Raw genomic sequence first — 27,003 nt, 5'->3', positions numbered from 1 at the left:
ATTGGAAAGTGCACATTTTCTGTTTTTAATGGTAAAACGGTAAATCAGCATCTTGACATCCTGTTGAAAATTTAATATTCTTCACAATTGAATCAAATTCATTAAATGAAATTGCCATCAAGAGACAAGTTAATTTTTTGAATTTTGAAAAACCATAACACTGCATGTTAATGGCCTCCCAGATGTTTGGCATGTGTCTCTGTTCTATAAATTGACAATGTGCACGCCCTGTACTTATTACCATCAACAGATGCTTGAAGGGGGTCGTGTCTCACTTGTATAAAAAAGATCACACCACACACGCTGGTGTTGTCAGGTCTAGCAGGTAATAGCTGGTCAAGCTATTAAACTAAAAAGTGAGTGGGATATTGGAATGAAAAATCATTTGAACACAGAAAAAGTTTATTTACACATTTCACCACAACTATTCATAATTTCATCTTCAATTTTAATTAACTTATCTATACACAAATTATGAGGACGATAATAACATAGATAGTCTCTTATATCATTTAAATTAACCGTGCTTAGAAAAATGTCTTTTAATTGTTTCGCCAAACTATAATTTTTACGAGTTGATTTCCTAATTGCACTTTCACACTCATCATACCAATCAATACAGTTTTTTAACCTCACTTCCAACTCGTTGTCAGCAGCCAACCACTTTCTCAGATCATGATCTGTTGAAAAATATTTGATTAGTGTCTTATTTGTTTCAGATTATCATCAAATCAGATTCGTCAAATCATACTGGAGAACTTGATCAATAGATTCACTACACAATCTCAAAGTGAGTAATAATTTATACATGAGCGATTACTTTAACACTAATATCTCATAATTCAATTCCATCTCTAATCAGTTCAAATAATATTTCCTTGCTATCAAATAATTTATGCATGATCGATTACTTTAAACAATAATATCTCGTAATTCAATTCCATCTCTAATCAGTTCAAATAATATTTCCTTGCTATTGAATAATTTATGCATGATCGATTACTTTAAACAATAATATCTTGTAATTCAATTCCATCTCTAATCAGTACAAATAATATTTCCTTGCTATCGAATACTTTATGCATGAGCGATTACTTTAAACACTAATATCTCGTAATTCAATTCCATCTCTAATCAGTTCAAATAATATTTCCTAGCTATCGAATAATTTATGCATGATCGATTACTTTAAACAATATTATCTCATAATTCAATTATATCTCTAATCAGTTCAAATAATATTTCCTTGCTAACAAATAATTTATGCATGATCAATTACTTTAAACAATAATATCTCATAATTCAATTCCATCTCTAATCAGTTCAAATAATATTTCCTTGCTATCAAATAATTTATGCATGATCGATTACTTCAAACAATAATATCTCGTAATTCAATTCCATCTCTAATCAGTTCAAATAATATTTCCTTGCTATCGAATAATTTATGCATGATCGATTACTTTAAACAATAATATCTCGTAATTCAATTCCATCTCTAATCAGTTCAAATAATATTTCCTTGCTGACAAATAATTTATGCATGATTGATTACTTTAAACAATAATATCTCATAATTCAATTCCATCTCTAATCAGTTCAAATAATATTTCCTTGCTATCAAATAATAATAATCAAAGACTTGTATGTGTACAGATTTTTTCCAATGATCGATTGTTTTATAAAAAATCTGTACACATACAAGTTAATAATATTTGTTGAAACTAACCTTTGTTTGTCAGAAGATTGTCTCGTCCTCGTCCTCGCTAACCTCAGGCTCGTCAAACACCAACCTCCTCTTCCCCTGCTTCTGCTTGATCTTGTTGCTCAGCGTTGTTAGCACTGCACGCCGCGGTGCCCAGGTAGCAGGTGGAGCCAAGTGTTGAACTGGACTGTCACCCAGCACGATCTTGCCCGGTGATGGTGGTTCCACGTGAGCAGAGAAGGAGCAGGTGCAGCAGCGGACGCCTCAGCAGCGAGGGCAGCTTTCTGTTGCCAGTAGTTGAGGATACGCTCATGTGGTGGTGGGCTATCTGGGAGGATGAATGAGGACAAGGTTGATGATGATGACAAACTCATCTCGTATGATAGTGAAGTAGAGTACAGTATGTAGTACACTTGAATCTGACTCTGATGTAAATGATAATTTTGTAATGCAACAATGCACACTTCAATTAGAATGAAACCTAAAGATGTGAGGAAAAAAGATCGTAATTGTGTTTTAATGTCTTTGAATTCTGCATTCAATAGACGATATAAATTGAAAAATTCAAAACCAAAATTTAAGCTAGGAGATGTTGTACGAATCTCAAAGAAAAGGGTTTTTTTCGATAAATCTTATAACATAAATTGGAGCACAGAGTATTTTGTGATTCATTCTATATTCCCTTCTCAACCTGTAACATACAGCTTGCGAGATCCAAATGGAGAAGTAATTAGTGGTAGGTTTTACGGAGAAGAAATTAAAAAAACACAATTTAACGAATTGGAGAGACAAGTATATCTGATTGAAAAAATATTAAAGCATGACAAAAAAGGATTGCTTGTTAAGTGGATTGGATTTTCAACACCTAGTTATATTAGTAGAAGTCAACTATTAGATGAAAAAATAATATATTGTAATATCATATTGTAATACATTGCATTCAGTGTAAATGTCACAAAGATTTGGTGTAAATATAATACGTCTTTATCAAAAATGCTTCTCAGTTTCATTTCAATCTGTAGTTTCATTTTTGTAATTTGCTTTAGAAAATCTTTCGCTAAGGCTTGGATAAGGAGAAGCACAGCATATGCATTCTCATAAAGAGGGTGCGGGAGAGAGAGGGAACGATATATTGAAGTGAGAAACTTCTATCAGTTTGCTAGTGCATTACTGCGAAAGGGGAGAGTGACAGTGAGCACATGTCAACCACATTCTGATGTCATAAGCCATACACACTCAGAGACCCATGTGGTGAGTGACACACCCCCCTTTGATAACTTACGAAAAATGATTAGTTCCTTATCAGATCACATGCTGTACACGTGTCTAACATGAGTAATATCCCGATAGTGAATTTCGACAAAATTATAAGACAGAAAGAAATCCCAACATGATGTAAAAATGGTAAGTTGTTACCTCATAATGCAAGGATCCTTACAATAGGCTCTTCAGGCTGTGGTAAGACCAATTTGCTATTTAATTTAATTTTTTCAAAGAATGGGTTGAGATTTAAAACTATATACTTGCATACTAAGAGTGAGTATCAAGATAAATATATTTTTTTTAAAAACGTTTTTTCCAACATGAAGGATATTGAATTTCATATAAACAACAATTCTGAATCTATACCACATCCAAACAAAATATCAGAATATTCTTCAGTTATATTTGATGATTTACAACTTAATCATGTACCTCAAATAAGAGAATATTTTACTATGGGCCGACATCGTAATATTGACACAGCATATTTAATTCAGAGTTATGGAGCTACACAGAAACATTTCACTAGGGACAATGCAAATATGATTATAATCTTCAAGATAGATTTATTGAGTCTCAAATTAATTCACAGAGATCATGTTGGAGGAGATATTTCTTATAAAGATTTCAGTAAACTTTGCCATAAAGTTTGGAATCGTAAACCTCATAATTTTGTAACTATTATGACCAAGTGTGGAATTAATAGCGGCAAGTACCAAGATTCGCTCGATATGTTTCTTACCATTCAGTAGAGATTAATTCTTTGTACAGTCATGTTGTCTAAAACACGCAGCAGAAAACTGAATAGAAAGAACGTTGGTTTAATCGATAAGATTAAGAAATTGAGAAAAGTAATCAGTGACAAGCATAAAAGCTTACTTAATTTTGAAAAACGATCGGAAGAATACAATAGGAAAACGCTCTCACCATTGATAGTGAGACTGGGAAAAAACAAGACTGAGAATTGAACTGGGAAAAAACAAATCTAGTTTCCACTCTAATCATGGTGTAAAACCAAAAAAGGAAGAAGTAAAAGAGGAAGAAGAGAGTATGGAGATTGATGATGAGGAGGAGGGGGAGTTGAGTTATGATAAAAGCTATGGGAGTTCAACAGAGAATCATTTAAGCTCAACTAAATTTGAAAACAGTTTACTTGGTTCTAGTAAAAACGATGAGGTGCTGTCACAATACCTAAAAACGTTTCATGCAGAAAAATTGAATAATTCAATTCATTATGGAATTTCATACAATTCTAAAGATGATGTGTATTATATTGGAAATCACCAAGTAATATTCGATAACAGTTATATAGATATTTATAATGAAAGATTTCGTATAACACATGGTTTACTTGAGTTATTATTCAGTTCAAGACCGAATTCGAATCTTTATAATCAGAGAGATCTGGATAAGTATAAAAAAATCTTAACACTTACAGGCATACATTTAGATCGAAGAGGGTATGTTAAACGAAATCAGGGAATTAAATCGCAAATGATTCAGAAGTTATTTCCCAGTAAAAAAATTAGTAAAAAGAAGGGATGGGGTTTATTGAAATTTGCAAAAAATAATTCTCATGATAGAATTTATCAATACTTTCATAATTTTGACGAATTAGTGGAAAGATTAAATTAACTCTATTCCTCAAAAGCTTCTGGCAACACTGGACATGATGTTGAGAACGCGTCTATAATTGAAGAGCTAAAAGAAGCAAAACTAATTGTTTAGTGTTACAATGACTTTGCATCGATTCGGTCGGATTGATACACCTAGTAGTGCTAATCTTATGTGTGATATTGACTCGATAACACAGAAAATAATTGAATCAATAAATCAACAAGGAATCAGCGAAGCTGTGAAATTTTATTTAGATTCACAAATAACCAAACTCGTTTCGGAAAATACTAAGAATATCAGTGTGAGCATAATTGAAAGAGAACATATTCTAAGTTCATTACGAAATTTTAGTGCCAATATTGATAAAGCTATTGCAGAGAGAACTCTAACTTTAGAATCTGCTCTAGGAGAAGTGAAAACTTTAACAGACAGCTTTTCATCCCAGTTGGACAGTATTAACAACAATAAAGTTGATAAAGGTTATTTAGATGAGAAATTAAAAGCCATATCAGATAAAATTAAGAATTTGGAGGTGTTGGACAGAAACTACATCAATAAAAACAGCTTAGTACAGAAATTTTTACTAAAGTAAATGAAACACACCCATCGCCAATTGATAAGCAATATTTAGAATCTACTTTGCAGAAATTGACTAGTTCTTCATTAACAAAGGAAGAGTTTGAAAAACGATTATCTGAAATGGTGACTTCAATAGAAGCTAATATTATGGATGGTATTGAACAATTCATTACAAAAGATGCTATTGCTATTCTGATTAATCAAATTGCAGACAAGTATGCAACTAAAAATGATATAGGAGATTTTATTAGGAAAAACAAGATGGAAGTCGCTGTGAAAAGCATTCGTGATGAAATAGCTGAGGCAATTAAAAATTCAGAAGAGGGGTCTGTTATGAGACTGCAATGTTCAGCTGCATTCATAGATTATCTTAATTTATTCATCCATAAGATAGCTTATGATATTGTCAGCAGATATGCACACGTCAGCTTCAATATGAATTGGATAGAAGCTAAGCAACATAACCTTTCCGAAAATCAGGTTGCGGAAATAATAACTACAAAAATGGGTTTAGCCCAGTATAAAGGCTTTGTATTGTCTCCGAAAACATAAAATCTTGTGAAAGGATAACACTTGGCATATGAGGGAGAAATTTGAATTTGAAGTACAGTGAACTTCAACGGTTTTCTTGCTAACACATGCTACTTCAAGATGATAAATCAGACTATACATTTTTTCATGTGTCTATGATTGAATGTAACAGTTTTTTTGATGTATGAGTTATATGAAGGCGAATGCTCTTATCTATAGAATTTGGGAAGGGGAAACATTCACCCCACAGGGAGTGTAGCACACATGTCATTTCTCTGGGGAAACATTCAACAAGAGGGAGCATATCATGTGCGCGCACACGCGCGCGTCACTTCACTCTAAACACTCGAGCTGACAAGTTCACATAATGTCTCACTATTTTGATTGGAGAAGTTTCAATGAGTTCTCTGTAGAAGCAAATCCACTAGCCGATTGGAGTTATAAATTTTATCCTTTTGATTGGTTCGTAGTAACGAAGGTAACATTTGCCGATAATGGTGAAATTTACCTTAAAATTATCGATATTGATAGTGAAGGTGACTTTAAACACACTATTAAGTTACCGAAAGAATATTCAGTGGTTTTGAATGAGGATAACATCAGAAGTTTTAATTCTCATTCATGGGAATTGAATGCAAGTGGGAATCGTATATTCTTAAGACAGTTTCATGGTAACTATAGACGTTGAGTATTATGATAGCCTGCTCCCTCGAGTGAAATAGGTCTGAGAATATGTAAGTATTTTTAGATATGCTAGCTCATTCCAATTATACTTACATATTGTCGGAGAAAACACTTCAACAATAACGACTGGGATGTTTGTACAGCAAAAGAGCTCAATTTTTTACACATGCATAATATTGATAAACAGTTTTTTTGAACTCTTGACTGTCAATTGGAAACCAAGCATAATATGGATATTATAGAACTTAGATTATTGTAGAGATAAGGATTCACTTTAATCTAACAGTATAGCAATAGATTATTAAGCAATAGATGTAGAGAGAGAGAGAGATAGGGAATTTCTCAATTCACTTTAATCTGACAGTATAGCAATAAATGTAGAGAGAGAGAGATAGGGAATTTCTCAATTCACTTTAATCTGTCAGTATAGCATTAGATGTAGAGAGAGAGAGAGAAAGAGATAGGGAATTTCTCAATTCACTTTAATCTGACAGTATAGCAATAGATTATTAAGCAATAGATGTAGAGAGAGAGAGAGAGAGAGAGAGAGAGAGAGAGAGAGAGAGAGAGAGAGGGAATTTCTCAATTCACTTTAATCTGTCAGTATAGCATTAGATGTAGAGAGAGGGAATTTTTCCCCCTCAAAGGGAAATTATTTTTTCCCTCACTCGATATCCACCCCCCTCATCTATACTGGGGAAGGGGAAGGGAAAATCTTTTTGAGAGAGAGAGAGATATATCTCTTTCTCTTTCTTCACCCCACTCATCTCCACTGGAGCAGGGGACGGGAAAAATCTATTTTGAGAGAGAGAGAGAGCCCCCTCATCTTCACTGGGGAAGGGGAAGGGAAAATCTATTTTTAGAACAGGGGAAATCTATTTTTAGAACACCCCCCACCCTGTGGGGGAGAGGGGAGAGGGGGGAGGGGGATTTCGAGCAAAAAAGTGGTCTAGCGCTCTCAGTTTATATCTACTTAATTCCATTGTTATTTTTCTATATAAAAAACATGATTTTATCAGAAAAAACAAAAAATTGGAATATCATTTACAGTTGCTTAGCAGAGCTCAATAGTGTAATAACCAAAACTGATAACTCGATATGATAATGGATTTGTGGTTGCGACAGCTTTGTGTCTTTTTTCAGTAAGGATAACTAACATAATCGCCTTCACTACTACAGATAAACTATTTGATATTATCATTGTTGTAATCGACAATAATCAATTAAGATGACAATTTATTTCTATATAATCATAAAATTGATAAAAATTAATTGAGATGAAACAATGGAGTTTCATCCAAAATCATAGACTTCCTGCATTTTAATCCTCTCAACCACTGATTATTATTGTCAATAATCAACTAAGATGACAATTAAAATCATTTTTTTTTTTTTTTTCAGCTCTACAGCCCATTGTGGGCTTTGGCCTCCTCCACAACATTCCTCCAAACGTTTCTATCCATTATAAATCCTCTCCATCCTCTATAACCCATCCTTATCAAATCATCCCTTATCTCATCTTCCCATCGAATTCTTGGTCTGCCTTGTTTTCTTCTTGAGTGAAGCTTCTCTTTAAGCACTATTTTTGGCATTCTGGTTTCCTCCATCCTATAAATATGTCCGAACCACCTTAGTCTCTGTGCCTTTATGAAGCGTACTATACTACGGCCTTTTATTAATAGTTCAAGTTCAGCATTGGTTCTCCTTCTCCACTCTTCTCCTTCTTTTACAGGACCATACACTTTTCTAAGCACCTTTCGTTCAAATACACTTAAATTATGTTGGTCTTCCTTAGTCAAAGTCCATGATTCAGAGCCATAGGTAACTACAGGTCTTATAAGGGTTTCATAAATCTTAAGCTTGCTGCTTCTACTGATGAGCCTGCTCTTTAGAAGCTTCATGTTGCTGTAGTATGCTCTATTTCCCGACAATATTCTTTGTTTGATACTGGTGCTCATCATATTCTGATTATTCAATTCAACACCCAGATAGCTGAAGTTTTTCACTCCCTCAAACAACCTATTATCGATTCTCAGACTCTGTGGAACCCTTCCGCTTGACTTCTTGATATTTTCATGTATTTTGTTTTATTTTCATTAACTAGGAGACCAATCTTTTGTGCTTCTCTTTCTAGTAATTTATATGTGTCCTGGATTGATTGATAATGATTAAAATCATTAGGCTATCATTTAATAAGAGGCTAACATAAAACTGACAAAAATAATTTAAGATGACACTGAGATGATGATCATGGTGGTTCATCCAAAATCATAGACTTCCTGCATTTTTATCCCCTCAACCAATGATAACGCATTGATTCAGTTGACATTCAACAATTCAACATTCAGCCAATGATACACAAACACACAAATTAATGGCAATTTGTCAACTATTCTCTGCTGCAATATTTTCTGCTATCATCATTAAGAAAGCCGTTTCCACACAAGCGTTACTACGTACGTTTTGCATTGATGCTGAATGACTCAGATGTATTTAAGGCAGTGTTATCTTGCTTTTTTGAATGGCGCATGAAAATTTCAAACCTATTTTTACGTCCTAGTATGTTAGATTTATATAGATTGCAAGGTCAAAATGTGAAAACACAACAAATTAAATAACCAGTTGATAAAAACTTGAACTGAAATATTATGCATTTCATAATATGTAATATTATTGATTTTATATATTATTAATATTATATATTTTAAATATTATTTGATTTTACATTTTATGATTCAAATTTGGGGCTTTAGCATTCTAGAATCAATAATAAAATGAATAATACATAATCAGTTGATAAAGACTTCAACTGAAATATTATGGATTACATTATTTGATTTTATATTTTACGATCAATTTTGGAATCTTAGCATTCTAGAATTTGTATCAGATGTCACATTTCATCAGAATCTAATATTACTGGGAATTTAGAGAGAGAGGGAGTGAGTGATAGGGAAATTCGGAAAATTCTTCTTCTTCACCTTCTTCTTCATCATTCTTCTCCTTCTTCTTCTTCATCATCATTCTTCTCCTTCTTCATCATCATCATCATCATCATCATCATCATCATCATCATCTTCTCCCCTCATCAACACTGGAGTGGGCAGAGTGGAAGGGGGAAATCTATTTTTTTTAATCTATTTCTGAAAATCTATTTTTAGAAATCTATTTTCGAAGATCTATTTTTAGAAATCTATTTGGGACGGTGCTGAGGTGGGGGAGGGGGAGGGGAATGATGGTGTGCGAGGGGGGAGGGGGAAAAAGACTATTTTGATCAAAAAAACGCATTTGAATCGGTAAATATTATCTACTACGGCCAGTGTACTGTTAACACTTGAGGCTCTTTTTCTATTGTTTGTGAGAAGTTTCAAGTTTGCAATAATTATTGAAATTCTTATATAAATAGAGTAAAAAATGATTATGTATTATGCAATAAATCATCTAGATAAATATATGTGATAAACTTGGAACTCTCATGATATAGATGACTCAGTGAAAATCATCACTGAATTGTGCAATAGATCATCTAGATAAATATATGTGATAAACAAGGAATATTTCAATGATTTGATTGTATGGAATGAGATGTGGTATTCCTGCATAATTGAAAGAATAAGATGTTGATGTTGTCAATACCACTTTAATTTATTCGAAAATTAATTCATCTTACAGAACCAGGTTTCATAGTAACACCTACCACATCTTCAGCTGAACCAATATGTTTGTTATTGTTGAAGGAACAGGAAATTCAATTTTAGGTTATGTGTTGGGGTTGGAAAAGGGAAATTTCAAAAATTATGTTTCATTCTAAAAATATTAGCATAGTTTAATTTCTTCATTAATCCATTCCCACTAACATTTTTCATTCTCCTTCCCTTTTCCAACCTCAACACATAACCTAAAATTGAATTTCCTGTTCCTTCAACAATAACAAACACATTAGTTCAGCTGAAGATGTGGTAGGTGTTACTATGAAACCTGGTTCTGTAAGATGAATTAATTTTCGAATAAATTAAACTGGTATTGACAACACCAACATCTTATTCTTTCAATTGAATTATAACCCTAATTCGAACGTTTACAATGTGGGAGAGAGATAGTAGAACGTGTATCCTAAGTTTTTCTCTCCCAATCTGTGTATTGTTGTAAAAACAATAAATAAAAATCTGGTGTGGCGCACTCACACAACTTTCCTTGCCGTTATGAAAATTGATCACCTGACGCTAGTGTTCCCGCGCATCTCATGTCTACTTATTCAAAGATTTGAGCCAGATGATGACAGGGTAATAACGCTGGAGACACACATGAGGTCTGCTATCTCTTCATAGTGAATGATTTAATAGAATCAACAATAATTTGCAATTGAAAAATCAAATTTTCCCGAATTTAGAGTTTATTTTCAATTTTAGGTGAAAATGTTACTGAACATTAATTGTAGAGATTTTCATGCTCAATCTATTCCACTTAATTTTCACTTTCCTTGCCCTATTACCATAGGTAAGGAAAGTATTGCTTTCCAAAAAAATTTAAGGTACCCTAATTTCATGTTTTCTATACGTTTCAAGGTCCCTTGAGTCAAAAAACATGATTTTTGGGTGTTGGTCTGTGTGTGTGTATGTGTGTGTGTGTGTGTGTGTGTGTGTATGTGTGTGTGTGTGTATGTGTGTATGTCTGTGAACACGATAACTCCATTCCTAATAAACCGATTGACTTGAAATTTTAAACTTAAGGTCCTTATACTATGAGGACCCGACAATAAGAAATTCAATGAAATTCAATCCAAGATGGCGGAAAAAATGACGGATAATTACTAAAAAACCATGTTTTTCACGTTTTTCTCGAAAACGGCTCTAACGATTTTTTTCAAATTTATAACATGGATAGCTATTTATAAGCCCTATCAACTAGCATAGGTCTCATTTCTGGGGAAATTTCAGGAGCTCCGTAATATTCTTGAGAAAAATGGCGGATAATGACTAAAAAACCATGTTTTTCACGGTTTTCTCAAAAACGGCTCTAACGATTCTCTTCAAATTTATACCATGGATAGCTATTTATAAGCCCTATCAACTGGCATAAGTCTCATCTCTGGGAAAATTTCAGGAGCTCCGTAATATTCTTGAGAAAAATTGCGGATAATGACTAAAAAACCATGTTTTTCACGATTTTCTCAAAAATAACTTGACCGATTTTTTTTCAAATTCATACCCTGTACAGTTATTTATCAGCTCTATCAACTGGCATAAGTCTCCTTTCTGGGAAACCAATGGAGTGTTCACCCCATCCTTGGGAAATGGACTTGGTAACCTCCTTCTCGTGCATGAGGTAGGTAGGTAGCGCAGTTCATAAAAAGAACACATAGTCGAGATATTTCATCTATAGAACAACTGTTTTGACGACTTTAGAAAAATGACGACTGAAAAAAATAATCGAATTTTACAATTCACACAGAGAAAAAGTACTCTGAAAACAATTATATATACACATATACTGACAGAAGTCTGATCGTAGTTTCAAATATGAGCAAGGAAAGTTGTGTGAGTGTACCACACCAGATTTTTTCTGTTTAAATTGTATCTGAAGCCTGATAATTGGGAATCTAAAATCGAACTTTGCATTGATGGGGCGGCGGAGCTCCTGAAATTTTTACAGATATGGGACTTGTGGCAGTTGATAGAGCTTATTAAAGACTATTTTAGGTATAAATTTGATTAAAATCGTTGGAGCCGTTTTCAAGAAAATCGCGAAAAACCCTGTTTTTGACAACATTTTCACCATTTTATCCGCCATCTAGAATTGCATCAGATCGAAATTGTTCGTGTCGGATCCTTATATTGTAAGGACCTTAAGTTCCAAATTTCAAGTCATTCCGTTAATTGGGAGATGAGATATCGTGTACACAGACGCACATACAGTCATACACACACAAAAACACACACACACACACACACACACACACACACACACACACACACATACAGACCAATACCCAAAAACCACGTTTTTGGACTCAGGGGACCTTGAAACGTATAGAAATTGAGAAATTGGGGTACCTTAATTTTTTTCAGAAAGCAATACTTTCCTTACCTATGGTAATAGGGCAAGGAAAGTAAAAGCACAACTAATGTATAAGTAATAGTGATATTCCACTGACTATTCAATGCATCTGAACTAAACAATATTAAGGATTAATTTTGACACGATATACACACACTTTTCCAAATGATATTGACTCTAAACACACTTCACGAACACTTTACAACCGGATTCAACAAAAATTTAAAGCACTTAACAAATAATTCTCGACTAAAACACTGAACCAACATAAGACAACACTGTCTTCTACGCACAAAGCGACGACTAATATTTTGAGGTCACTCTAGCTTGACTCTTGACTGCTGACTACTGACTACTGAACTGACTGCAATTCGAGTAGGAGTTGTCAGCGATACAGGAGAAAGAGAGGGTACCGAAGAGGAGAGGAAGCACGGAAGAGAGAGAGGGAATGAAGATGAAAGTAGGTGGAGGGGGTAGAATCAGCTGAGCAGAGAGACAGGTCTGACGGACGGCTTTTTTATTTATTCCGACCGGACTGTTACCCGCACTCACACACACACACACACACACACACACACACACACACACACGCTCGCACACGCTCGCACAAAAATGCATTGCACTTCACACAGGAATTTCGGCAATCATATGTTGTGTGCAATGCGATAAAATAATGTGAACAAGATTCAGGAATTAAATCATTCTTCCATATTTGGATACAATATTTATTTATTCATTCATTGATACATTCTCAACTATGAATGATCGGGAAGATTCATGTTTGCAAGGGAGTGGATACATTCTTCAACAGTTCTGAGTTTTCTATAGTGAGGTCCACGTTATAATGACAGTATTTGATTAACTTTGATGTTGCTATCCTTGTCTATCATTCGACAAAGCAGGTAGTACTATCCTTTTCTAGCTCCGCAACGATGTCAAATCTGTTTTTGACCATGCAGAAATATAATTAATTAAGGTAGAGAATCGACAACGCTGTTCTCCTATCTTTATCCACTGCCATTATAACGTGAACCTCACTATAATTATGACTTTTCAAGATAGTTATCTTGATCTGTAGTGGGGTCCACGTTAGAATGGCAGTGGAGAAAGATACAGGAACAGCGTTGCCGATTCTATACCTTGCCACTGCATTTCATAGAAGATAGCTGATACCAGTAAATCTGATGTAATATTAACTGTTCATTCTTGTTTAATAAAATGATCAATTATGGTTTATTGGAGTGATCCGTGGTCTAGTGGATAAAGTGCCTGCGTAGCAGCATAGAGATCCCGGGTTCAAAGCCTCTCAATACCAAAAGTTTTTTAACAAGATCACTCCCGTGTTATCGGATGGGCACGTTAAACTGTCGGTCCCGGCTGAAGTATGACAGTCGTAAGGCTCATTGACGGCTTAAATTATATAATTATTCAGGCGGTGGGACCTTCCCGCAAGGGACTCCCAACCAACAAAAGCCATACGAAGTTACTTTACTTTTATGGTTTATTAGTCAAGAATATATATTTTTCAATTATTAAATAATAAACTTTTATAATTGAGGTTGAATAATTTTGTTAATTTATCTTTGTTGACAAACGATCTTGCAACATTGCTGAGCTAAAAAACTGTTCATTCTGGTTTAAAGTGATCAATTATGGTTTATTCATCAAGAAAATATATTTTCCAATGATTAATAAAAGTTTATAATTATTGAGATTGAATATTTTGATAATTAATTATATGTCTACATTGTTAAAAACAATCTGGCAACGTTGCACAGATGATAGAGAATATCGCTCTCCGCTTTGTTGAATGATAGACAAGGATAGCAACACCAATGTTCATCAAATACTGCCATTATAATGTGGATCTCAATCTACGTTACATTTTTTCAAATTTCTGTGTTGTAGAGAAGTTGATGATTTAAAAAAAATCCAAGATAAGTTTTATTATCAATCAACCTAAATTTAAAATTGTTTGTTTTATCCTAATTTGTTTATTCAGATTGATGATTCAGTGTATAAATTGAAATGGACATATTTAATAATATTTGGACAATTCAAGACAAAATTAGGAAATTGAAGAAGTTTTGGTCAATAGCCTGTTTTTTCTTTTCCGTGTTTACTCTATCCAATAAGTAAATAAATAATTAAACGAGGAACAGATTTAGATCACCAGATATCTTCCCAATTACCTTTTTTCTCAATTTTTATTGTCTTCTAAATGAATTTATACATATTCCAATGAAATTGTCAGTTCTATTAATTCTAATAATTTTTTCAGGATTTCTACACTATGAAAGATAACCGAAAAAAGATTAATAAAAACAATATAAAATTCTTAAAGTACCCTTTATTTTTAAAAACTTTTAAATAGTGCAAAAACTAGTTTCGACCCTAACTAGTTTCGACCCATTTTCAAGCTGAAATCCAAAAAAGGATCTATACTTGTATGCAAGTATCTCTTGGTTGACTACAGTTGGATTCACAAGTTCCGTATAGTTAACTACAAAGAGATTCACTGCAAACTGTCAGCATTCATTATGAATAAACACCACCGTTCATCATTCAATCAATACTGACAATTTGAAGCCAATTTCACTATACATAGGACTACATATGAAATATACCGGGTGATTTACATAAGGTGTAACAATAGGTAATTTGTTAACCGTTCATTTTACAGAGAACTTTAAATGGGCAACTTTCCTTCTTTTTTTGTGAGATTTTACGACACGACATGCCATTTTAAATTGAAAATTTGGCTGCCATCTTCCAAAATGGAGGACAGCTTTATTTTCTTGAATGGCAACCCACATTTTTTATGATATTTTTGGATTCTACGTTAAATTTCAAGACGTTTTTACTCTTGTCAATTTTTTGATAAACCCAACCGTTTAGGATGTATAGCTTTTTTACTGATATGTTGTTGTAAACAGTAATGTAATATCATAGAGAAACAATAGCATAAGTAGATATGCCATGGTATAGGTCGTTTATGTCGCAACTTTTACTGTTATCTCAAGCCGATAGTTCATGTAATTCTTTCCCGTGAAGCTGTGTGACACTGGTAGTCTCTCATATTGTGCCTTTCATACACTCACCCCAACAAAACAGTAAAATTCGACAATGATCAACAGTAACCGGCATGAGATAACAGTAAAAGTTGCGACATAAACGCACTATACCATGGCATATCTACTTATGCTATTGTTTTTCTATGGCAATATCCATATGATAATGTGTGGCTTATTATGGCTGTACATCCTAAACGGTTAAGTTTATAAAAAAAATGACAAGAGTAAAAATGTCTTAAAATATAACGTAGAATCCAAAAATATCATAACAAATTGGGGTTTCCATTAAAAAAAAATTGTCCTCCATTTTGGAAGATGGCGGTCAAATTTTCAATTTTAAATATCGTCGTAAAATGTCACAAAAAAAAGAAGGGAAGTTGCACATTTAAAAGGTCTTTGTAAAATGAACGGTTAACAAGTTACATATTGTTGACCGAGCGAAGTGAGGTCTAAGATGCAAGTCGACGGTTTGGCAGTTTAAATGTTTATATGTTTTTATGTTGCGCATTTACGGTGAAACGCGGAAATAGATTTTCATGAAATTTGACAGGTATGTTCCTTTTTAAATTACGCGTCGACGTATATACAAGGTTTTTGGAAATTTTGCATTTCAAGGATAATATTATAAAAGGAAAAAGGAGCCTACTTTATACGTCAATATTAGAGTAAAAATCAGACTATAGAATTATTCATCAGTAGTAAATTTGAAGAGTGATTTAATTGACCGAGCGAAGTGAGGTCTAAGATTTAAGTCGACGGTTTGGCATTACTCCTTATGTTTATATGTTTATATGTTGCGCATTTACGGCGAAACGCGGTAATAGATTTTCATGAAATTTGACAGGTATGTTCCTTTTGAAATTGCGCGTCGACGTATATACAAAGTTTTTGAAAATTTTGCATTTCAAGGATAATATAAAAGGAAAAGGAGCCTCCTTCATACGTCAATATTAGAGTAAAAGTCATACTATAGAATTATTCATCATAATTTTGGATTTGGTTTTTCTTTATTCTTATTTTTTTATTTCAGTTAGAATCTTAGGAGCTTTATATGTAAGATTTTTTTGTTTATTACAGTCTGATTTAAGGGTTTTGGTGGCTATTAATCAGCTGTCGAGTTGACTATAAATTGCATGCCATGACGCATGCAATTCAATATCTCAAGGTAACTTGGTAAAAAATTAACAGCTGTGTAGACTATAAATTGCATGCCTCATTGAATGCAATTTTTATGCACTATTAAATCGGATGCAAAGAATTTATAACAACTCGTCTGGGCGCCTAGATGTCTTCTGATTTTCTCGCGCTAAATTCCGGAAAGCGTTAAGGTGCGTACAGATTTACGCGCCGCGAACATGAGCAATTAACTTTTAATCAGCTGATGCCAAGCTTTTTATATCTGTATCTTATCGTTTCTGTAAAAATACAGATATAGTCAGCTGATTAAAAGTGAATTGCTCATGTTCGCGGCGCGTATATCTGTACGCACCTTTATATGATAATTAATCTTGTGTAAGCATGATCTGATCAAATAGTTAGTGTATCAGTGTGGATGTGCTTATGGTTTGGGACGTCGTTATAACTACGCGAGGTCTACTGTTCACATAACTACTAGTTACACCTTATGTGAATCACCTTGTATAGAAACTACGTAGACATCATACATGCACAATCTGGACTACGGACCATCAAAACTGACCCGAAATCAAAACGAGACTTCAAATTCGAGACTTCGAATTCGTTGCGCTTCATTCGGTATTCGGTGTTCCACCACGCCCCCTTTTCATTCAAATCGAAAATAATAGAACAACAAAAACGCATTCTATCAGAGGTTTTTTGGGGGACTAGCTGTAGTGTGATTCACTTTAAATTGTCAGCATTCCTTATGAATATCATCAATGCTTCCCATTCATCCAATGCTGACAAACTGAAGTGAATCACTCGCAATTGTTCCTATAACCATGTGAGGGATTTCGAAAACGTTCCTATCAAGGATTGTTGTTGGTAACGTCGTCACGGATTTTCGGTAATTGAGGGTTTACAATACAATGAATAGTCGTTATAAGGAGAGAGAGAGAGAGAGAGAGAGAAAGTAAGCTCGAGAGGGATAGAATAAATTTAATTTGAAATGGGTCGAATGAATTAGCTATAATGAAACGTAAAGCCTTGAGCTTCACGAAACAAAATACGATATTTCCTCAAAAAAATTCAAAACTGAAAAGGCTGAAAAATAGAATTAGTAATATTGATAATCAAACTGAACTGAATCTATCACTAGTGACCCCCTGGGTTGGAGAACTTGCTCAAGAGCTGTTGTAATGTAATCTTTGCAACCCTCAGTTTTTTAATTATACAGAGTTGATGAAAATTATGAAAACAGCTGAATATTTCTCTTACAATAATAATAAATTTGATAGTGGGATCATGGGGGATCCTATTTGATATGAAAAATTACTCTTCAAATAATACTCTGTCGCTTCAACATCTTTGACCCTAATACTGTATGAATCCAAATTCTTTTTTTTTTAATGAGAAGGTGGTCACATGATACATGATTTCGATACAGAGTTCCAAGAGAAAATAAATACTTATCAATGTTTTTTTCCTCTACTAACTGCTTGTTGACGATCACTTTCAATATTGTATTGTTATGAGGAAAGAGAGAGAGAGAGAGAGAGAGAGAGAGAGAGAGAGAGAGAGTGACAGACGATATAGTTTATATGAAATAGAGGGAATAAATAGAAAAAGAAAGTAAGCTCGAGAGGGATAGAATAGATATTCAATTCGAAACGGGTCGAGTGATTAAGCTCTATTCGAAAGTAGTCTTGAGCTTCCCGAAACAAAATACAGGATGTCCCAAAACTGAGAAGGCTGAAAAATAGAATCAGTAATTGATATTTAAACTGAACTGAATCCATCATAAGATTCACGGTACAATATCTTTGTACAAGCCGAAAAACTAGTCTTCACACACAGACCTCATGTTCATGTGAAGATCATTCCTGAATAAAAGCACTGTCGGTTCACGACACTTCCCTGATAAATTCAAACCTGGTGAGTTATGAATCCCAATCATTATTAGAACTAGGATTCAGATTTTTAGGATCATTTTCTATTTGATTTAATCTCAATTGTTTTTTGCTTGAGTTTTTTATTATACAAAATATTATAAATCTGAGTACCCTACGACATGTTTACTAATGCAATTTTCAAGTGATTGGAAATAAATAAATATTATTGTAAGATTCAATTATTTATTTCCAATCACTTGAAAATGGCACTAGTAGCCGAAACATGTCGTAGGGTACTCAGATTTATATTTAGCACTAAAGAAAAAATACTTTTGATATATCTATTTTTTAACTTCTGTTACATTTTATTCACTCAATAAACCTCAATTTATTGGGAATACTCTATAGTAATAATGTGTGGATGAACTTATTTATAGCATGCACTTAATATGTTAGTTGAGAAATTAGAGGAAATGAATGTTAAAATAAAGCGACAGTCATAAGTGGCAGTTCATTGAAATTACGATAGAAAGAAAGAACCATGCAAAAGTCAACCTACTTACTTGAGTATACGTTCATTGAGGGTACGGGTACAGTAACAGGAAATTTACCTGCAACAAAATACGGATATTACTAAATAATTCAACAAATTTAATAAAAATAGAATAATATGAAATGATGTTGAATAATATAAACACTGATATGAATATAATAGAAAAAACAATACAAGATAAGAACAATACAGGTGTTTATGTTCGAAATAATAATTTAAGGAAATTCCAAATTAAATGCTGTCAACCACTCCTGAAGACTTCTGCTACTACAAATTTAATATTGACACCAGATAGTTAATAACAGCAAGTTGGAGTTTCCATGTGATATTTAATTTGGAATCCCATTCAATTTATTTCATATTCATTACCATTTGAACAAATCCTATTTCTCATTATTCCATTTCCATCTGTAGATGTTGTCTTGCTTGAAAATTGAATGTACAACGTGTTCCACAAGAGGTTTACACGTTTAATTTTATCTCACGTTTTATAGGAAGCCAATTGACAAAATTTTCAATATGCCGCCATTTAGTTTCTACGAAGGTTAGGGAGCTGAAATTTTCCCAGAATATTTTCAGAACCTACTTTGTAAACTATGTTAAATTAAAAAAATTCGGTGCATGAATGGGCACGTAATACAAAATTTAACTTGTAAACCTCTTCGTGGGACACGGTGTATTTCATTGACCGAGCGAAGTGAGGTCTAAGATTTAAGTCGACGGTTTGGCATTTCTCTTAATGTTTAAATGTTTATATGTTGCGCATTTACAGCGAAACGCAGTAATAGATTTTCATGAAATTTGACAGGTATGTTCCTTTTTTAATTGCGCGTCGACGTATATACAAGGTTTTTGGAAATTTTGCATTTCAAGGATAATATAAAAGAAAAAAGGAGCCTCCTTCATACGCCAATATTAGAGTAAGAATCAGACTATGGAATCAGACTATTCATCATAAATCAGCTGACAAGTGATTACACAGATGTGTGGAGAAGCCAGTCTATTGGTGTATTTCCATAAGGTCTATAGTTTCAATCAGGTACTTGTGGATGAGAATTCTGCGTGAGGTCTACTGTTCACAGAACTACTAGTCTACTATGAATTAAAACTATTGTAGTTACCAAAACCGATCAAGTAAATATGAAAAAAATTAAATTTGGAAAACAGAAAACCATTTCACAATTAGATACTGAGAATGTGAAAGTTCAAAGTGCTGATAATCTGAAAGATACTAATTGCCTTTTAATTTTGCAATAGTTACTAAGATTATAGATTAAAGTGATTACAATTCAATGAATCGAAAGGAATTTTTCCCAAAGGTGGAGGTAAACACTCACTGAAAGCTCGCTGAATAGAGTGATTTCCACTTTATAATGACAGTGGAGAAATATAGGAGAACAACGTTGCCGATTCTCTTCCTTGCCACTGGCTTCTATACAGGTATCGGTATATCTGATCGGTATATCAGTCTTGTTAAAAATTATCAATTATAATTTGTTCATCGAGAAAATATATATCTCAATAATTGAATTATGAGATTTCATTATTGAGATTGAATATATTTTGTAATTTAATGATATTTCTAAATTGTTGAGAGATCATCTGGCAACATTGCGGAGCTAGAAAAGGATAGCACTATCTGGGTTTGTGGAATGATAGACAAGGATAGCAGCACCCATGTTAATCAAATACTGCCATTATAACGTGGACCTCACTATAGAGCAAGTACTATGAGAAATTGGAAAGAATTGTGGGAGAGTTAAGACGGTGTATGACCCCTTCACAATGTGGTTCTCATCAACACAAGTTCAGTTCTTTAGTACACTGCTACATGCAAAGATTCACCTTCAGATTTCTTTGCTATCGTCATGAAATTTCTAGCTCAAATCGATTTTCTCATTGAAATCGACATTAAATCTCTTCGATTTTAGTTGTTTGTTTAGTCCAGTTTAGTTACTCACATTCATATTGTTTAATAAACAATTTAATGGTTCCATGCATTAGAAATTGAACAATTACATGTTTATTGACCGAGCGAAGTGAGGTCTAAAAATTCAAGTCGACGGTTTGGCATTTCTCTTAATGTTTAAATGATTAAATGTTTATATGTTGCGCATTTACGGCGAAGCGTAGTAATAGATTTTGATGAAATTTGACAGGTATGTTCCTTTTTCAATTGCGCGTCGACGTATATACAAGGTTTTTAAAAATTTTGCATTTCAAGGATAATATAAGAGGAAAAAGGAGCCTCCTTCATACGCCAATATTAGATTAAAAATCAGACTATAGAATAATTCATCATAAATCAGCTGACAAGTGATTACACAGATGTGTGGAGAAGCCAGTCTATTGCAGTATTTCCATAAGGTCTAGTTTAAATCAAGTACTTGTGGATGAGAATACTGCGTGAGGTTTACTGTTCACAGAACTACTAGTTTATTGAATGAATTATTCAGAATTACCCAGAAAAGTACCACTGGCTTAAGCCCAAAACGGCTCCAATTCTAATTTATACAACATCCCAAATGTAGCTTGGTTAGTCACTTCCACATATCTGAGTTACACTCTGAGCCACATATGGCGACCATGTGCTCTCCTAAAATTTAAAAATTGTAGATATATGTTATTTGTTGCAACACGTGCTCTGAACATATTGTATTTAGGAATATGAACGCTCGAAGAGCTAGAATAATAAGAAGAACCGTTTCTCAAAACTATTGAGAATGCATTTGAATAGCTTACCTAGCCAGATGACTGGGGTTATTATTCTTTTCAAAATAGTTTGAGACAAAATCATTCTTTCATAGAAATTTGCTAACAGCATTCCTAACGTCAGTCACAGACACGTTTACAATAGAAACCACATGGCCCACTGTGCTTTGTGTCAACCCTTGTATATACCTATAGCATAAGTTGATGGCAGGTAAATGAAGATTGTGAATAGCGATATAGATATATAGGTAGGAGAGAAGTAGATATAGTTATGTAGTTTTCAATGTAACCACGTGGTTAGCACATGCTACAATTTTACCACGTGGTCAGCATATGTATATTATTGAAGCAATTATGTGATGATCAATTATTTGAATGGTGATCACATAAAACGATAAACATGATATATGAGTAGATGTATTTATAAATTAGGGCGTGAAGTAGATTAGGCTATATGTATAAAGTATTCAACAAATAATGTTGTACAATAAATTATAATTCAATAATTATTATAAGCTAATTAAGTTAGTTGAATCCGAATTCATAGGCTAAGGACAAATTTGTAAATAGAATAAATTAGGTATATTTGATTGAAACAGGTTGACAATGAGTATAAGAAACCTGCTTAATTAATTAAGTAATAATTGATTGGTATCTTATTAATTTGATTTATTCAACTCGATTGTAATGATTACTGTATGACATTGTATTTTGTTCATTTCATGTATTTACTATTGAAGTATTTGCCATATTAGATTTATAAGATTGATTACTGTATTAATCAAATCAATGCATTCAATTGTCAGTATCCAAACTTCAGAGTTTAAATATTGATAAAATATATGATATCATTTGTTTTAATAATGAAGGGGAGCCATAGTTTAAAATGATTTAACATAATAAACATTATAGTGAATTCAAATTGATATTTGAATCCAATTTGTAAGCAGAATATTAGCTGAAGAGTTTGAGTGTAGGCGGAGCTAGAGGGCGAAGGGTGATGAGGGGTGGAAAATCGTGGTGCTAGTATATATGCAGGCAGACCCTGTCTTGCAAGTTAGTTGCGGTTAGTGGCAGTTAGTTGCTGTTTGTTGCTGTGAGTCTCTTGGATTTTGGACAGTGTTCAGTGTAGGAGTGAGTTTTTGGTCTCAGACTTCAATTATCCTATAGGGAATTGACTGAGCCAGGTAAAGATTGTATTTAGAATTTTCAATTTTTCTCATTTAAAATCCACACCACCCCACCCTAAAAAGCCCAAATAAGTATATAAAATTTCATAGCATTATAGTAAAGAGCAAACTTAATTATTACTTCTCTTTAAACTCATATCTAAAGACACAATCTTAATTAATTTCTTGAAGCTTATAGTTGAAATTCACTTCTAAGCACAAATAATAGTTTTTTTAAAGCAAGGCTCCCCTAATCATATTCATTCATTAAAATTTATCAATTCTCTTATTTTTGACTATAATCATATTTTTAACTAGAGTTGTTCAATACTTTGATTTTATATCTTATTTTTCAAGTAACCTGTTAAAATAGGAACTGTTTGTTAAATTTGTTGTATGAAATTAAAACTTGAACTGTTGTACTTTCAAAAACTTAATCATCTTGTATTTATATCTAATCATTACTATATTTTTGATCAATTTTTTATAAATTCATATAAATTTAAAGTTCAATAATAAATTCATAATTAACCTTTGTTTTGCCTTTCACTTTATACATTCCCTTACACACGACCCTGATCTATCTATCTTTATCTTTTTCTTCAATACTATTATTAGTTCAGTGAGTGGAATTATAGTAAAATAATTATTTTATCAATCCAAAGTGATTGATTGGCGCCGGGCAAAATACCGTATAGAGTGAGGAAGTTCGAAACCCACTCTAAACAAAGACCGAAGTGGGAAAGAGTTCAACTCCAATTGAATAGACTTAAAATGTTGTCAAAAATCCACTTTAATTAAATAAGAATTAATATTTTACAGGAGCATGCTTTCGTGCTTTTTTACTTTTATGGGGAAAAGTTCCACAATATCAACATTCACACTACACTCCAATTCACAATCGAAAGCAAACAAAAAACTGTTTGTTTTAAATTTAATCATTTAATGACCAATACCATGAAACTAAATACCAAATCATATAAGAATTCTCATCTGAATTTTATTAAAATATTCATGACTCAGGTACTCATATTCAATTTAAATGGATGAGTAAAATATTCAGCATTGAGATATACAGTATTTTCAAAATAGCTTCAGTTGAACGGAATAAAAATAGTTATAAAATACAATTAAGCTTTGTCATAAGCAACAACATAAATATTGTACGGTCAATTATATACTCAGCATTAAGATCTCATACAATATTTTCAAAAAAGGTTCAATTGAACTAATGATTGTTATATTGTAATGATATAGCCTACAATTTATAAGCTTTGACACAAACTAAGAACACAAATTTTGTAGCCTACGAGCAATATTATTATATGACATTTTGTACTGTAAACAATTTGTTGCTAAATTAAACCAAGTTTAGTAGGTAGAGTGGAGTTCATAAATTATTCTTCAGTTATGAACATTAATTATGACTATAAAAATGTGAAGATGAAATTATAGAAATTATCACCACATTTAGAAATTATAGTTGACCGAGCGACGTGAGGTCTAAGATTCAAGTCGACGGTTTGGCATTTCTCTTAATGTTTAAATGTTTATATGTTGCGCATTTACGGCGAAGCGTGGTAATAGATTTTGATGAAATTTGACAGGTATGTTCCTTTTTTAATTGGGCATGGACGTATATACAAGGTTTTTAAAAATTGTGCATTTCAGGATGATAATATAAAAGGAAAAAAGGAGCCTCCTTCATACGCCAATATTAGAGTAAAAATCAGACTATAGAAAAATTCATCATAAATTAGCTGACAAGTGATTACACAGATGTGTGGAGAAGCCAGTCTATTGCAGTATTTCCATAAGGCCTATAGTTTCAATCAGGTACTTGTGGATGAGAATACTGCGTGAGGTCTACTGTTCACAGAGCTACTAGTTAAATTAGTTTCCAAGTCCATCCCGTATTACTCCAGAGTTAAGTCGGTTTTACAGCTACTGTATTCCCAATCCCAATAGAACACCACATTTCCGCCACCTATATGTTGTAGCTAGGCAATCTATATTGATCTGAAGCTAGGCGAGATCTATCTATATCCCTATCACTATCTATAGCTAGGCGAGATCTACACGCAATGGAGCAGAGCACTAGTCATGGGAAAGGGTGTTCTGTCCTGGTATCCCTATCCTAATATCCTACCATATTATATATACATCGACAATATAAAAATACCACAGTATCAGTGGAATTCTGGGGAAGTATATATATTTTCTGATTAGTTGTAGAGGTGATATTTTTAGCCTTCTATTCAAGTCTTTTTATTCAGTAAATACAGTATACATTTGTAGGGTAAAGTAAATATATGTTTAGTATTCAGTAAATACAATAGCACAGTAAATATAGATGGAATACGAGAGAGATGTATATATGAATAGTAGAGTAAATTAGGGTTAGCATTCAATGAATATATAGGTATAGTATAGTAAGGTTGGACACGCCCAAATCGTGCAGGATTCAACACGCCTGTTTTAACCTGTTTAAAATCACTGGGAGACTGAGTTCTGAACTCTGGACTCTGGGAATCTGCAGGACAAGGATTGACTGGTTGAAATACCGAATAAAGATGCAGTACAATCTTCCTTTCGATAAAACACAAAAAATTCTCTTCAAAAAAGTGTAGCAAGACTTCATATTCAGTCAATGCTGACAGAAATGAATCTCTCTATATCTGTCTAGATTCTCCAATACTTTTCTCAAAAATAATTCACTTATCGGAGGTCAAGTTCGTTAGAGAATTGTGGTTCCTTCTGTCACAATTCGACATCCCCAAAAAATTGTTCCCTCAATGAATGAAAGATTGGAGTAGTAAATTTGAAGAGTGATTTAATTGACCGAGCGAAGTGAGGTCTAAGATTTAAGTCGACGGTTTGGCATTTCTCTTAATGTTTATATGTTTATATGTTGCGCATTTACGGCGAAACGCGGTAATAGATTTTCATGAAATTTGACAGGTATGTTCCTTTTGAAATTGCGCGTCGACGTATATACAAAGTTTTTGAAAATTTTGCATTTCAAGGATAATATAAAAGGAAAAGGAGCCTCCTTCATACTTCAATATTAGAGTAAAAGTCATACTATAGAATTATTCATCACTAGCCGTCAGGCTCGCTTCGCTCGCCATATACGTCTAGCCAGGGGGCTCCACCCCCTGCACCCCCGACAGGATCGTCCAAGAATGAGATTAGCAGGCACGCTTCGCTCGCCTGCATTTTAATCATGTTAGGACAATCCAGTCGGGGGTCCAGACTAAACGTCTGGCTAAACGGATATGGCGAGCGAAGCGAGCCTGACGGCTAGTAATATAATATTCCCAGGATTGAAGTAGCAGTGCCCAATCAATTTTTCCGCGATAAATGCATTTAAATCTTCAACTTGGTGCCAACCTAACAAAGTCAACTCAACTTAATGCCAACCTGACAAAATTATTAATTTAGTTGCCAGTTAACAACTGTTTCGAAGAGGTACTCTATCTAGATTATAGTTCTATAGTAACATATGATATGGAAATTTCAATTATAGTTAAGATATTGGGAGAAGAAGAATATACATGTTAAAAGACGAACTTTAAACCCTTAAAAACAACCCTTAAAGTTGAAATATTGCCAAAAGATTCCTTAGTGCGCCTCTAAAGGGCCAACTGAACATACCTACCACATTTGAACGTTTTTGGTCCGGTAGATGTTTAGTTCTGCGAGTGAGTGAGTGAGTGAGTGAGTGAGTGAGTGAGTGAGTCAGTCAGTCAGTGAGTGAGTGCCATTTCGCTTTTATATATATATAGATAATTAATCAGCTGTCGAGTTGACTATAAATTGCATGCCATGACGCATGCAATTCAATATCTCAATGTAACTTGGTAAAAAATTAACAGCTGTGTAGACTATAAATTGCATGCCTCATTGAATGCAATTTTTATGCACTTTAATAGGATGCAAAGAACTTATAACAGCTCGTCTGGGCGCCTAGATGTCTTCTGGTTTTCTCGCGCTTAATTCCGGAAAGCGTTATATGATAATTAAATCTTGTGTAAGCATGATCTGA

At 33.5% G+C, this 27,003-nt stretch overlaps 1 protein-coding gene across 4 annotated transcripts in view; it reads right to left on the bottom strand.

The window, feature by feature from the left end:
• LOC111062204 (tyrosine-protein kinase Abl) overlaps window positions 1-27,003 on the bottom strand; it is a 227,440-nt gene that overhangs the window by 135,718 nt on the left and 64,719 nt on the right. For 2 of the 4 annotated variants that reach the window (XM_039431667.1, XM_039431669.1), the window contains exon 2: window positions 19,085-19,132. The exons of the other annotated variants lie outside the window; for them this stretch is intronic. In XM_039431667.1, coding sequence (XP_039287601.1) covers window positions 19,085-19,132 — 48 coding nt within the window. The remainder of the gene's footprint in view (window positions 1-19,084; window positions 19,133-27,003) is intronic. 4 annotated transcript variants of the gene reach the window in all.

This window comes from Nilaparvata lugens, chromosome 6, assembly GCF_014356525.2.
Source record: "Nilaparvata lugens isolate BPH chromosome 6, ASM1435652v1, whole genome shotgun sequence".
Lineage (NCBI taxonomy): Eukaryota > Metazoa > Arthropoda > Insecta > Hemiptera > Delphacidae > Nilaparvata > Nilaparvata lugens.
This window is presented reverse-complemented; position numbering and strand designations above follow the sequence as displayed.